The sequence below is a fragment of the Pleurodeles waltl genome, chromosome 6 (genome assembly GCF_031143425.1).
Source record: "Pleurodeles waltl isolate 20211129_DDA chromosome 6, aPleWal1.hap1.20221129, whole genome shotgun sequence".
Taxonomy (NCBI): domain Eukaryota; kingdom Metazoa; phylum Chordata; class Amphibia; order Caudata; family Salamandridae; genus Pleurodeles; species Pleurodeles waltl.
Window position 1 is genome coordinate 305,533,723 of NC_090445.1, and position 15,711 is coordinate 305,549,433.

A 15,711-nucleotide genomic window follows, 5' to 3' on the forward strand; every position below is an offset into this window, starting at 1 on the left:
ATACACATATAGTTGTGCGGTTCTACGACTAAGGTAGTTAATATTATTATTATTATTAATAGATATTTGTAGAGTGCATGGCTACCCGGACGCCTCCCAGCACTAATGCAGGACCATTGAACAGATAAAGCTGACAGGTTATAAGGGAAAAAGAAAGGTGTTGAGTTTTTTACGAAACTGAAGTTCTGAGTTTTCTAATTGAAGCTCCAATGTTAAAGAATTCCATAGGTGACCCGCCTTGAAGGCAAAAGACCTGTATCCCCATCTTACTTTATTAAACCGAAGTGTCTTGATCAAAGAAGCAGAGGAAGATCTGAGTGATCTCTGGGGGTTGTAAGGAGTTATAATATGCCTGAGAAAGGCCGGACCCCTATTGTGGAGTGCACAATGCACGTAGCAGGCGGCTTTAAAGTTAAAGCGCTGTTCAATGGGGAGCCAGTAAAGGGAACGCAGAGCAAATTTAGCCGAGTGGTGTCTCGGGGTATCCGTTAGAAGGCGGGCAGCAGCATTCTGCACCACCGGTAGTCTCCTTAGCACATAGGAAGGAGAACTGAGGAACAAAACATTCCCATAGCCTAGGCGAGACAGTATCAGGGCCTGGACTATGAGCCTTTTAGCTACAAAGGGAAGAAATGTGAAAATCTTGGCTACTACCATAGTAGGGCTTGAATACTTGCAGTTTCAATCCCTACTGTAGCAATTTCCTTATTTTGCCACCTCTTCTGCAGCTCTGGATACTGGGGCTGGAGGAAGCAGTAAGCAATAGTTCCAGGGCTGGAATGCCTTTGAGTCTGCAAACCTACTAACCTGCATGTTTTAAAGATTTTCACCAGCTTCTCTCTAATATTTTCCCATAATAAGAAAGGTTGGACATTTACTCCTGACAATGGCAGAATTAGAACTTCTTCCAGGGTTGGGAAGAAAGTGGCTGGAGGGAAAATGAACATGCAAATGCTCAATAGATTTTCACATGAGCAAATTGTAAGGAAATGCCTCCTTGGCATGGTTACCCCCTGACTTTTTGCCTTTGCTGATGCTATGTTTTGAATTGAAAGTGTGCTGAGGCCTGCTAACCAGGCCCCAGCACCAGTGTTCTTTCCCTAACCTGTACTTTTGTTCCCACAATTGGCACACCCTGGCATCCAGGTAAGTCCCTTGTAACTGGTACCCCTGGTACCACGGGCCCTGATGCCAGGGAAGGACTCTAAGGGCTGCAGCATATCTTATGCCACCCTGGGGACCCCTCACTCAGCACAGACACACTGCTTGCCAGATTGGGTGTGCTGGTGAGGACAAAACAAGTAAGTCGACATGGCATTCCCCTCAGGTTGCCATGCCAACCTCACACTGCCTATGCAGTATAGATAAGTCACCCCTCTAGCAGGCCTTACAGCCCTAAGGCATGGTGCGCTATACCATAGGTGAGGGCACCAGTGCATGAGCACTGTGCCCCTACAGTGTCTAAGCCAACCTTTGACATTGTAAGTGCAGGGTAGCCATAAGAGTATATGGTCTGGGAGTCTGTCAAACACGAACTCCACAACACCATAATGGCTACACTGAAAACTGGGAAACTTCTCAGCACAATAAATGCACACTGATGCCAGTGTACATTTTATTGTGAAATACACCCCAGAGGGCACCTTAGAGGTGCCCCCTGAAACCTTAACCAACTACCTGTGTAGGCTGACTGGTTTTAACAGCCTGCCACACTCGAGACATGTTGCTGGCCCCATGGGGAGAGTGCCTTTGTCACTCTGAGGCCAGTAACAAAGCCTGCACTGGGTGGAGATGCTAACACCTCCCCCAGGCAGGAGCTGTAGCACCTGGTGGTGAGCCTCAAAGGCTCACCCCCTTTGTTCCAGCACCACAGGGCACTCCAGCTAGTGGAGTTGCCCGCCCCCTCCGGCCACGGCCCCACTTTTGGCGGCAAGGCCGGGGGGAAATAATGAGAATAACAAGGAGGAGTCACTGGCCAGTCAGGACAGCCCCTAAGGTGTCCTGAGCTGAAGTGACTCTAACTTTTAGAAATCCTCCATCTTGCAAATGGAGATTCCTCCAATAGGGATAGGATTGTGACCCCCTCCCCTTGGGAGGAGGCACAAAGAGGGTGTACCCACCCTCAGGGCTAGTAGCCATTGGCTACTTACCCCCCAGACCTAAACACACCGTTAAATTTAGTATTTAAGGGCTTCCCTGAACCTAAGACTTTAGATTCCTGCAACTTACAGAAGAAGAGGACTGCTGAGCTGAAAAACCCCTGCAGAAGAAGAAAGAAGACACCAACTGCTTTGGCCCCAGTCCTACCGGCCTGTCTCCAGCCTTCAAAAGAAAACTGCTCCAGCGACGCTTTCCCCAGGACCAGCGACCCCTGAATCCTCAGAGGACTGCCCTGCTTCCAAGAAACTCCCGAGAACAGCGGCTCTGTTCAACAATGACTGCAACTTTGTATCCAGAGGAGCAGATTTAAAGACCCCTGCAATCCCCGCAAGAAGCGTGAGACTTGAAACACTGCACCCGGCGACCCCGACTCGACTGGTGAAGAAACTACGCTAAAGGGAGGACCCCAGGCGACTCCAAGACTGTGAGTAACCCAGGTTGTCCCCCCTGAGCCCCCACAGCGACGCCTGCAGAGGGAATCCCGAGGCTCCCCCTGACCGCGACTGCCTGACTCTGAAATCCCGACGCCTGGAAAAGACCCTGCACCCGCAGCCCCCAGGACCTGAAGGATCGGAACTCCAGTGCAGGAGTGACCCCTAGGAGGCCCTCTCCCTTGCCCAGGTGGTGGCTACCCCGAGGAGCCCCCCCCCCTTGCCTGCCTGCAATGCTGAAGAGACCCTTTGGTCTCTCATAGAAACCTATTGGAAACCCGACGCGTGTTTGCACACTGCACCCGGCTGCCCCCGTGCTGCTGAGGGTGTACTTTCTGTGCTGACCTGTGTCCCCCCCGGTGCCCTACAAAACCCCCTCTGGTCTGCCCTCCAAAGATGCGGGTACTTACCTGCTGGCAGACTGGAACCGGGGCACCCCCTTACCTCCATTGAAGCCTATGTGTTTTGGGCACCTCTTTGACCTCTGCACCTGACCGGCCCTGAGCTGCTGGTGTGGTAACTTTGGGGTTGCTCTGAACCCCCAACGGTGGGCTACCTTGGACCCCAATTTGAACCCCGTAGGTGGTTTACTTACCTGCAAGAACTAACATTACTTTACCTCCCCCAGGAACTGTGAAAATCGCACTGTCCACTTTTAAAACAGCTAAATGTGTTTTATGTAAAACGTATATATGCTATTGTGATTATTCAAAGTTCCTACAGTACTTACCTGCAATGCCTTTCCATTGAGATATTACATGTAGAATTTGAACCTGTGGTTCTTAAAATAAACTAAGAAAATATATTTTTCTATACAAAAACCTATTGGCTGGAATTGTCTCTGAGTGTGTGTTCCTCATTTATTGCCTGTGTGTATGTACAACAAATGCTTAACACTACTCATTTGATAAGCCTACTCCTCAACCACACTACCACAAAATAGAGCATTAGTATTATCTCTTTTTGCCACTATCTTATCTCTAAGGGGAACCCTTGGACTCTGTGCATACTATTCCTTACTTTGAAATAGTGCATACAGAGCCAACTTCATACACAAATCTACACATCGTATTTACCCATGCTAAAATACAGTTCACAAATATTTTATAGGGGTACGACATATACCATGGGTGCACTTTTGTGACTTTCTTTAAGAATTTGGGGCCACATGTAGGTAGGTTCAAATTTGCGACCCGCAAATTACGAGTCAGAACGACTCGAAATATGCGAGTCGCAAATCCGAATGTAGGATGGTGTCCCTGACACCATCTGTGATTCGCAAGGGCTTTGCAAATGTCCACCTCATGAATAATCATGAGGTGGGTCACAATTTGCGACCCCCCTTGTTAATGGTGGCCCTCACACGGATGGTGGCCTGCTGGAGACAGCAGACCACCATGTCTGTGACAGCTTTTCAATAAAGCAGTTTATTTTTTTTTGTAATGCAGCCCGTTTTCCCTAAAAGAAAACGAGATGCAATTACAAAAACGAAAAATGAAACGTTTTCGTTTCATTTTTTCAGAGCAGGCAGTGGACCACTGCCTGCTCTGAAAAAATGTTTACATTGACATTCACAATGGGGAAGGGGTCCCATAGGGACCCATTCCCTTTTCCGAAAGTGTTAGCACCCATTTGAAATGGGTGCAACTGGTTTGCACCCGCGGTCACAAAACAATCCTACATTGCACTGCGAGTCGCAATTAGGAAGGGAACACCCCTTCCTACATGCAAAAAGCTACCTACATGTGGGTCTTGGTCACTAATTAGGTCTGGTATTAACAAAGACATTTTGTTTTTATTAAACTTCTATTTCTCTCTCTTTCGGCTGGCTTTACTGTGAGTGATCGCATTCTGCTCTTCCACAAGGAGCATATTGCACACAAAGTAGTTTTGTTCAGTGTCAGGAACTACAGTGGCAATCAGTGACTTAACGAAACTGAAGGGTGCCCCTTTGCAAAGAACATGGAGGAGCCCCCTCTCCAGACTCACTCAGGGCAGGTGCTGAAGTGGCCCCCTGGAGGGCAGCTGCAGGGCATTTGTTATGCCACTGGTGGCAACGTGTGCTTTTAGAGTTCAAAAACGTTTTGGGAGTTTTTTGCCAGTGTTTGTTACAATGTTGAGGGCCTGGTAGCTCCCACAACAATAAAGTGTTACAAATGCCATGTCAAGACAAGACACGCATTGCTGAAACTAAAAGACTTATATAAATAGGTCAGATCAGTTGGCTTTGCCAGTGTTTGTTTATTTTCATGCTTCCCATAATCGTGTTGAAAATGGTTACACTGATTTTCCATTGGAAATATTTTTGGGAAATACTAGCATGCATCAACACATTTTACTAAATGACACTTCATTTGCATCTAATCAGAGAGCATTCTGGGAGCATTATACTTATCCTCATAGCCTAAACTTTTCAAACATGTGTATACACGTTTTTTGTTTTTTTTGTACTGGAACCAATGTCAGTAGAGAAGTGTGACCTTAAAACATTTATTTCATCCTAATAATGAAGGCATTCAAATAATGAACCATAAATACAAGTTCGAACAGCATTATCTTTTGGAAACACATTACCTCAACTGCAGAGAGTTCCACTCTCTGTAAACAGGCAGCCAAAGGTTTTGTGCTGCAGAGGGTTGGGCCTACTTGTCCCAAGGACAAAGTAAACATAAAAACTTGTTGCCCTTGACCCCTAACAAGATGTCCCGGGCGTCGGGCGATAGGAATTCCACATCCCTGCTCCTCTGGGCTATTCCTCAGATAACCAATGCAAGAGCTCACCAGAGTTCCTGTGTACTTCGCTCTTCATCTTCTGCCAAGGATCGACCGCTGGCTGCTCCAGGACGCCTGCAAAACCACAACAAAGTAGCAAGAAGACTACCAGCAACATTGTAGCGCCTCACCCTGCCGGCTTTCTTGACTGTTTCCTGGTGGTGCATGCTCTGAGGGCTGTCTGCCTTGACCTTGCACTGGAAGCCAAGAAGAAATCTCCTGTGGGTCGACGGAATATTCCCCCTGCCAACGCAGGCGCCAAACTTCTGCATCACCGGTCCTCTGGGTCCCCTCTCATCCTGAAGAGCGTGCTCCCTAGGTCCAAGTGTCTCCCACAGTCCAGTGGCCCTTCTGTCCAAATCTGGTGGAGGTAAGTAAGTCCTTGCCTCCCTACGCCAGACGTCTGTGTACTGCGCGATCTGCAGCTGCTCTGGCTTCTGTGCACATTTCCAAGGATTCCTTTGTGCACAGCCTAGCCTGGGTCTCCAGCACTCCGTCCTGCATTGCCCAACTTGCTGAATTGGACTCCGACGTCATGGGACCCTCCTTTGTGACTCCGAGTCGACTGCTGTCCTCAGATCTTTTAAGTACCTGTTCCGGTACTTCTGCGGGGGCTCTCTGAGGTGTTGAGCGCCCCCTCTGTCTCCTCCTCCAAGGGGCGACTTCCTGGTCCCCAGTAGCACCCAAAACCCTCAACCGCGACTCTTGCAGCTAGCAAGGCCTGTTTGCGGTATTTCTGCGTGGAAACACTTCTGCAACCTACAGCATGCCGTGGGACATCTTCTGACCAAAGGAGAAGTTCCTGGCACCATCCGTTGTTGCAGAATCTTCAGCTTCTTCCACCCGGAGGCAGCCCTTTTGCACCTTCATCCGGGGTTTAGTGGGCTCCTGCCCCCCCGGACACTTGCGTGACTCTTGGACTTGGTCCCCTTCCTTTACAGGTCCTCAGGTCCAGGAATCCATCTTCAGTGTTTTGCTGGTGGTTGTGGTTCTTGCAGAATCCCGTATCTCGACTATACTGTCTTTCTGGGGTAGTAGGGTAACTTTACTCCTACTTTTCAGGGTCTTGGGATGGAGTATTTTGGACACCCTTACTGTTTTCTTACAGTCCCAGCGACCCTCTACAACCTACCATAGGCCTGGGGTCCATTCGTGATTCGCATTCCAGTTTTGGAGTATATGGTTTTTGTTGCCCCTAGGCCTATTTCTACATATTGCATCCTATTGTGATTCTACATTGTTTGCACTACTTTTCTTACCTGATTTTGGTTTGTGTACATATAATTTGTGTATATTACTTACCTCCTAAGTGAGGGTATCCTCTGAGATACTTTTGGCATATTGTCACTAAAATAAAGTACCTTTATTCTTAGTAACTCTGAGTATTGTGTTTTCCTGTGATACAGTGCTATATGATATAAGTGATATAGTAGGAGCTTTGCATGTCTCCTAGTTCAGCCTAAGCTGCTCAGCTATAGCTACCTCTATCAGCCTAAGCTGCTAGAGAAACCTCTAATAAGGGATAACTGGACCTGGCACAGGGTGTAAGTACCAAAAGGTACCCACTATAAGCCAGGCCAGCCTCCTACAGTGGCTCAATAAAATGTGTACTCTGGCATGGACTCCTGTATGCCCCTACGATCTTAAAACCATTCCTGAAAGTGTCTGCAGAATAATGCCTTAGTCACATGGACTAAAGGAAGTCTGGAATTAAGGAATTTCCTACAATGCCTTCAGATGTCTTGTAAATAAGTTTCAATGCAGAAATCATTTAACACAGGCTTTATAGGCTTTTCCATAAAGAAACATACAGATACAGAGCTTAATTATTTGACAGCCCCAATTTATTCTAGGTGAAAGATCAACTACCCAAGATTTTAATTTGTACTACCAGACCGGGGCGAGCACTGACAATCTTTAAAAATTTAGAATTCACATTTTTATACTAGCTGTCCTGAATCAGTTCGGCACTTATTTTGCCTTTATCTAGCTTTGCAAATTGAGGAAAGGAAATTGTTGTTCATTAGCTAGGGTGAGATTAATTCATCATTGTCAAAGTGCACTTGTGCAATGTTTCGACAGTATGGTTATGCAATTTGTTAGTAGAGCTGTGTACATGAGAACCCATGGCGATGTCCACTGTATCGAAGGCCACACTATCTTATCCTGCGATCTACTCTAAGTCATATGTCTTTTGAGATAATTTTCTTTAATGCTTCAGTCATTTTGAAGGCCTGTGATGGAATCTTTTGGTCACAAAAAGATGGTAAGTAAGCGCAAATATGCACTTCCTATAAATAATGGCTACCGGTTTAGGAAATGCAATTACCACGAACTCCAAGTTGGTGGTAACCAAGTGCACTTTTAAAAAAATGCATAAAAAATGCATTTTTTAAACTGCCATGTGGCGCCCACATGCCCCTAGGGCATGTGTGTGCTTTACATGTGCACAATCTTTTTTTGGGGGGTGTACATTAGGTCCTCAGCACCCTTGTTTTTGCTTGCACCTTTTCACGCAGGCTGCAATGGCAATTCTGCAGAAGCGTTTGCATGGGCTCCCTATGGGTGGCAAAAGAAAGGCTACAGCCCATAGAGATCTTAGAGATCCACCGGAACCCCAATGCCCTAGGTACCTAGGTACCATCTACTAGGGACTTATAAGGGGGCTCCAGTATGCCCCAGGATTACCACTCTGTGGCCAGGAACAAAGCCTGCACTGGGTGAAGGTGCTTCTCATCTCCCCCTCCAGGAACTGTAACACCTGGCGGTGAGCATCAAAGGCTCATGCCTGTTACAGCACCCCAGGGCATCCCAGCAAGTGGAGATGCCAGCCGCTCCGGGCACAGCCCCCACTTTTGGTGACAAATCCGGAGGAGATAATGAGAAAAACCAGGAGAAGTCACCTACCAGTTATGACAGCCCCTAAGGTGCCCTGAGCTGAGGTGACCCCTGCCTTTAGAAATCCTCCATCATGGTTTTGGAGGATTCCCCCAAAAGGAATATGGATGTTCCCCCCTCACCCCCAGGGAGGAGACACAAGGAGGGTGTAGCCACCCTTAAAGACAATAGTCATTGGCTACAGCCCCCCAGACCTGAAGACACCCCTAAATTTAGCATCTAGTGGCGACGCTGAACCCAGGAAATCAGATTCCTCCAACCTACAACAAGGACTGCTGACCTGAAAGCCCCGCAGAGACGACAACTGACTTGGCCCCAGCCCTACCGGCCTGTCACGACTTAAAGAACCTGCACAGCGATGCATCCAGCGGGACCAGCGACCTCTGAGGACTCAGAGGACTGCCCTGCACCCAAAGGACCAAGAACCTCCCGAGAACAGTGGCACTGTTCAGAAACAGCAACAAACTTGCAACAAAAAAGCAACTTTTAAAGAGACTCTCACTTCCCAGCAGAAGGGTGAGTCTTCACACTCTGCACACGACACCCCCAGCTAGAGTCCAGGGCAACCAACACCGTAGAGAGGACTCCCAGGCGACTCCAACGACGTGGACACCCTGAGTCGACCTCCCTGCACCCCCACAGCGACGCCTGCATGGAGGATCCAGAAGCTTCCCCTGACAGCAACTGACTGGTAACAATGGAACCCGATGCCTGGACCAAGCACTGCACCCGCAGCCCCCAGGACCGAGAGGAACTGCCTACTACTGCTCTGTACCCGACACCCCCGCTCGAGTCTAGGACAACCAACACCGCACAGAGGACTCCCAGGCGACTCCAACGATGTGGACACCCTGAGTCGACCTCTCTGCACCCCCATGGGGACACCTGCATAGAGGATCCAGAAGCTCCCCCTGACCGCTACTGCCTGGTAACAAAGGAACCTGACGCCTAGATCAAGCACTGCACCCACAGTCCCCAGGACCGAGATGAACTACCTACCTGTGCAGGAGTGACCAGCAGGTGGCCCTTACCCTTGTCCAGTCCGTGGCTGGCCCAAGAAGCACCCGCTGTGCCCAGCCTGCATCGCCAGAGTGACCCCATGCTCCATCCATTGCTTTCAACAGCAAACCTGACACTTACTTTGCACACTGCACCCGGCCGCCCCTGTGCCGCTGAGGATGTGTTTTGTGTGCTTGTGTGTGCCCCCACCTAGTGCTATACCAAACACCCATGTTCTGCTCCCTGAGGACTGGAACCAGAGTACCCCTGTTTTTCATAGGCGCCTATGTGTTTTGGGCCCTCCTTTCACCTCTGCACCTGACCGGTCCTGTGTTGCTGGTGCGGTGGCTTTGGGGTTGCCTTGAACCCCCAACCGTGGGCTGCCTATGCCCAGGAGACTGACTGTGTAAGTGCTTTTCTTACCTGAGAAAACTAACCAAACTTACCTCCTCTAAGGAACTGTTGATTTTTGCAGTGTCCACTTTTATAATAGCGTATTGCCATTTTAACCAAAACTGGGTGTACTACTGTTTTAAATCAAATGTCTATACTTACCTGAGTGAAGTACCTTGCACTGTATGTACTTACCTCAAATCTTCAATCTTGTGGTTCTAAAATAAATTAAGAAAAGGTATTTTTCTATATAAAAACCTACTGGCCTGGGTTAAGTCTGAGTGTGTGTTCCTCATTTATTGTCTGTGTGTGTACAACAAATGCTTAACACTACCCTCTGATAAGCCTACTGCTCGACCACACTACCACAAAATAGAGCATTAGTATTACCTAATTTTGCCACTATCAGCCTCCAAGGGGAACCCTTGGACTCTGTGCACACTGCCTCTCACTTTGAGATAGTATATATAGAACCAACTTCCTAAATTGCTGGATCAGCGGTGGGGTCTAAGACTTTGCATTTGCTGGACTACTCAGCCAATACCTGATCACACGACTAAATTCCAAAAACTGTCATTAGAAACTGATTTTTGCAATTTTACTATTTTTCTAATTTTTTAAAAGTACTGCTAGGGCCATATGTAAGTTCCTGTTAGCATTTCCTTTAGGGTTTAAAAGTTTGTAAAAGTTGGATTTAAATTCTAGAAATGGTGTTTAGATTCTTAAAAAGTAATCCCAACTTTTAGAGAATTAATGAGTCACACAGATGAGACAGTGATGGAACTCAACCTCACACCTTACCTGCATCTAGGGATGTCAGAGTTAAGGTCTCTCTGTAAGATAAAAAAGATAAAGACTGGGTCCAACCCTACCAAGGCAAAGCTCCAGGAGCTCTTGGCAGAGTTCACAAGGGACCGCCCCGCTGATGTGGAGGATGCTCCTTCAGATTGGGAAATTAGGAAGGGGGGAGATCTTCCTCCTGTTCACTAAATAGAGAAGACAGGGTACCCAGAACCCTGACTCCAAAAATCAGTCAGAGAGCCTGGTTCTTCCACAAGGGAGTCCAGTGGCTCTATGAGCATTCAGGACAGCCGCAATGAAGAGGACATCCTGTTAATCCGACAAGAGATTGGCTTTGGCCATAGAAAGGGAAAGAAAAGAGATGGATCTAAGTCCCATAAATGGTGGCAGCAACACAAATAGGGTCAGAGAGAAGGGCAATCCCTCGGCAGAGGCTCCTACACCCTAGGCAATCAACTTGACGTCTATCAGAGGTACAAACCCCAGTTCTATCCCTGCCGGTTCCGCAGAGGCCACAACAGGGGATACAGAGCCAAAGGAGACCAACTTGCAGATAAGAACTTCCAGTTCTGGCCTTCCTCCAGTAGGAGGCAGACTGGGCTTATGTTTAAATGCTTGGCTTTCTATAACCTCAGATCCTTGGGTGATCCAAATGGTTCAAGGCTACTGCATAGAGTTATACCAAGTACCTCGTCAATCCTACCTGCCTCGTCCTCTCCTTTTTTCTCGAGACCAATTTTGTCTGGTTCACGACAAAGTACAATCCTTACAGACAAAGCAGGCTATTGAAGAAGTTGTATACAACCCCTTCGGATTCCTCAGTACCATCTTTCTAGTTCAAAAGAAGAACAAGAAACATCGACCGGTTATAAATCTAAAAGAGTTCAACAATTTCGTTCTATACCATCATTTCAAGATGGAAACTATATTCTATCTCAGAGATCTCCTCCTTCACAACGATTGGTTGGTTCGTATAGATCTTCAGGACCCCTATCTTTCAGTGCCTGTCCATCCCTCCTTCAGAAAGTTTCTTCAATTCCAGTGGGAGACTTCTTTCTTTCAGTTCCTAACTCTTCCCTTCGGTCTTTCATCGGTGCCTTGGTGCTTCACCAAGATCCTCAAACCATTGGTGGCCTTCCTCCGAGCTCAAGGGATAAGGCTTATTGTCTATCTCGACGACTTCTTTATCATGGCACAGGACAAGTCCTCCCTCATGACTCAGTTAAATCTTTGTCAGGACCTTCTGTCACATCTGGGTTTTCTCATAAATCTTCAAAAGTCTATCTTAATCCCTTCCCAATATCTCGAGTTTCTGGGGTTCTTAGTCAACACAACGGAGTCAGTCCTTCAACTTCCCCAGCTCAAGGTGTCTTTGATAAAGAAAGTGATTAGTCATGCCTTGTCCCTCCCTTGTTGTTCCCTCAGATCCCTAGCTCGTCTGGTAGGCCTTCTTTCTTCCTCCATTCAGGCCATATTTCCTGCTCCCCTTCATTACAGGGCCCTCCAGAGGTTGAAAATCCGCCACCTTCGCAAAGGCCTCGCCTACTCGGATCAGGTCACCCTAGATTCGGAGTCCAGGGAAGACTTTCATGGTGGCTGAGTCATTTAGACGCCTGAAATGGGAGAACAATTTTCTCTGCCGCCCCAGATCTGGTCTTAGAGTCAGATGCAAGTCTGACAGGTTGGGGCGCAAGATGTGGTCTACTCACAACTGGGGGTCCATGGTCCATTCAGGAGTCCTCACTGCACGTCAACTGTTTAGAGATGCTTGCAGGTTCCTTTGCAATCCAGTCCTTTACAAAAGACAGGATAAAGTGCTCCATTCTTCTGAGAATGGACAATCTATCTGCAGTAACGTACATAAACCGCCCAGGCGGAACAAGATCCAAACCTTTGGCTCTCCTGGCCAAGAGTCTCTGGGAGCTTTGTCTCCAAAAAAAACATTTCAGTCAAGGCAGAATATCTCACGGGCAAACTGAACGTAGTGGCAGATTGGTTCTCCAGACATACCCAAGAGTCAAGCGATTGGCATCTTTAAATTTCCATATTCAAGCTCCTTTCTTCTCTCTTCCAAACTATGTCCATAGACCTCTTCACTTCAAGGATCAACTCTCAAATTCCTGCTTTCTTCAATTGGAAACCAGATCCGTTAGCCTTGGCAACGGATGCTTTCCTACAAGTATGGCCTCCCTTTCTCGTGTACGCCTTTGCCCCCTTCCTCTTTATTGCTCGAGTCCTGGCACACGCCTGCAGACAACATTCTTCCCTAGTTCTTATCACTCCATTCGGACAGTCTCAACCTTGGTATCCGACCCTTTTGGAACTTTCCTCAGACCATCCAGTTTTGATACCTCTGTTTCCCCAACTTCTCTTGAACCCTCAGGGTCAACCCCACAACCTCATATTAGAGGGTTCTCTTTATCTCATAGCTTGGATAATTTCGGGGCTTCCTGGAGAACACCAGGAATTTCGGAGGACGCTGTCCAGTTTATTCAGCAATCCTGGGCTGCGGGTACTTCAAGAGTCTACCGCTCCGCTTGGTCAGTGTGGTGTAGCTGGTGTGTGGACAGGAATTCCGATCCCGTTTCAGCAGATGCTACCTTAGTGGTAACTTTTTTGGCTTCCCTGGCTTCTCAAGGTAAAGCGTACCGTACTGTGAATGCCTATAGATCTGCAATCTCCTCGGAGCATGTCAGAGTGGATGGAATACGGTTTTCTAAATCTCCGGCTCGTAAATACAATCTCATGTGGAACATGGACTCCGTTGTTCGTCTTCTTCTCTCATGGCCAGACAATGTTGATTTATCCTTGAAACATTTGTCTGCTAAATTGACCATGCTCCTGTTTAGTTTCTAATAAATGTGTTTCAGAGGTCAAAATTCTGGATGTTTCCTGCTTTCAATTCTCTGCTTTAGGTGTTTATTTTAATGTGTTTAGAGGTACCAAGACCAATTTGTCTTCTGTCCTTTATCCCTTTTTTCCTTCTCAACCTAAGCTGCGTGTAGGTAATTGTTTAAAAACTTAAGTTTCTTGAACTGCATATCTCAGGGTTCCTTCTTCCTTCCTCTCAGTTGCTTATTTCATTTCAGAAGCCTCACAAACCTGTTTCAACCCCCAACTTGGCTCTTTGGGTTAAATGGCTTATGTCCTTGGCCGTGTTCCTACCATCTCTTATGGTGCCCATTCAGTAAGAGGAGCTACAGCTTCTCGTGCCCTTTGGGCAGTGGCTAGTTTACATGACATCCTCAGATTTGCAGATTGGTCAAACATTAGTACGTTTAGAACCTTCTATTGGAAACCTGTTGATCACCCTTTGGACACTGTTATTTCATTTATTTTAAACAAGCATAATATGAGCCTCCGGTCTTGTAATAAAATTCAATGCTGTAGGTTGTTTAAGCTTGAACCTTCAAAGGAATGATCCCCATTTGGTGTCCGGATCCTAAAGCGGTTGATAATTGCAGTAAACATGTGACCTCCCCTCACTGCTTCTTTTTTAGCTAATGGCCTTATGGCCCAGGGGGTTTCTGTAACATTTGTAGTTGAGATATATGAAAATAGTTGTCATGTAAACCGTTCAACAAACGTCTGATATGATAAGGTGTCTTTAAAATCCCAAAAAGGGTATTTATTTCACTTTAGTACATCAAATTGCATATCCCTACTAGAAGTATGTCATAAAAGTGAGAGTTGAAATAACCAAATATCATTAAACAAAAAAGCGGGAGGACAGTAGTGTGCATTGGGTTATGAGGTACAACTACCTCACCTCAGCCATTGCACTCAGAGAGTTGCCAGCCGTGAGCCACTTCCAAAGCCCGTAGAGGTCAAGCATCGGTGAGATCGAGATTGGAGATCTCATGTCTCCTGCCAACCCCCTGTGGCCCCGGGTCTCTGTGAGCTCGCTCTCCTTTCCAGGAGATGCCCCGCTGGGGCAGTTACCCGCTCTTATCTCAGACCTTCCCCAAGGTAAATGAGTTACAGGCGCACTCTGCACGAGACCTCAGTACTAAGCTTCCTCCGCCCTACAAACAATAGTCTTAGCGTCGTTATATATGGCTCCATTTCGGACCTTTTAACCATAATAACTTAGTGTGGATGGGTTTTTCCAATTCTGCAGATATGTTCTAAAGATGCGAACATAACATACCATACAATGTAGAACACTCGCCCTCCCTATTCAGAACCTGCCATGTTTCACCACCAAAACCGATGATATCTCGAAACATCCACTATATATGTAAATCGAGCTATGACGTTCATTCTATCGGTTGTGTCTAAACTCTAACCCAATCACGCACCACGCTGTAGAACGGCCATCTTGGAAAGGTTGGATTTAACGTAAGAGGCATCTGTGCACAATAGGAGCAAATTGCTTAATTTAATGCATTTATGTCCTAGATAAAGCACAAGTACAACTTTTAGCAAATAACAACATGCATGCGCTGATCAGCCACGAGTCAGATTTTAACGCACGGTGGTTTTTGACCAAGGTAAATCGCATCTAGACTTTCATCTTCCTCCAAGAAATACAAACTACACATTCTGTTGATGCGACTCAAAAGTGTTGCCACACCGTTTGCAGATGGTAGCAACATGTATAAAACAAGCGTTTGAGTGCATTTGATCAAGACAGTAGCTGACAAATTAGTTTCTATCTTTTTGGTCTGCTCTACACTTTCGGGATTTACGTTCTAGCCTGTCGCTCCAGCCGCTGTCACTGTACTCCTCTCCTCCGTGTCCTTCATGCACGCTGTCTCCGTATTTAACTTACCCGGTAGAGGAAGGAGTTACGGAAGCTCAATTTTAATGCTCTAAACTGCGCTCCCCCAGTGCTCAGTGGTGGCATAACGGCCACACCAGCGATCTGACCGTTCTTCTGCCGAAAACCCGTGTATGTCAGTGTCACCAGTCCCAGCGCCGTGTACACACACGCAAAGATAATCGTGTACGAAGCACCGCGCATGCGCTGACATAGGGCGCCATGGTGGAAGATATGATAGTGTCTGTAAAAGACGGGAGTTGACTATTGTCGCCTTTTCGTGTCAATCTAAGCGTAATAAGATGATGCAGTTTTTCTAGAGTTAAAAACTAATATATCCGTAGTCTCAATAAAGTCCTGTCACATTTTGGGGGAGAGGGGGGGGAATATTTCGGATTTGATCCGGGGTTCATTTGGAGAGCGGGTAGCAAGTGAGCTGAGGATAGGTTTATCTGAGCAGGTTTCTGCAATACCAAGTTAATCTTCCCTCCCGCA

At 47.0% G+C, this 15,711-nt stretch overlaps 1 protein-coding gene across 1 annotated transcript in view; it reads right to left on the bottom strand.

The window, feature by feature from the left end:
• Positions 1-15,419, bottom strand: part of METTL17 (methyltransferase like 17) — a 149,913-nt gene extending 134,494 nt beyond the window's left edge. Inside the window, exon 1 of the mRNA XM_069238111.1 lies at positions 15,229-15,419. Coding sequence (XP_069094212.1) covers positions 15,229-15,303 — 75 coding nt within the window. The 5' untranslated portion in view covers positions 15,304-15,419. The remainder of the gene's footprint in view (positions 1-15,228) is intronic.
• Positions 15,420-15,711: the final 292 nt, after the last annotated feature.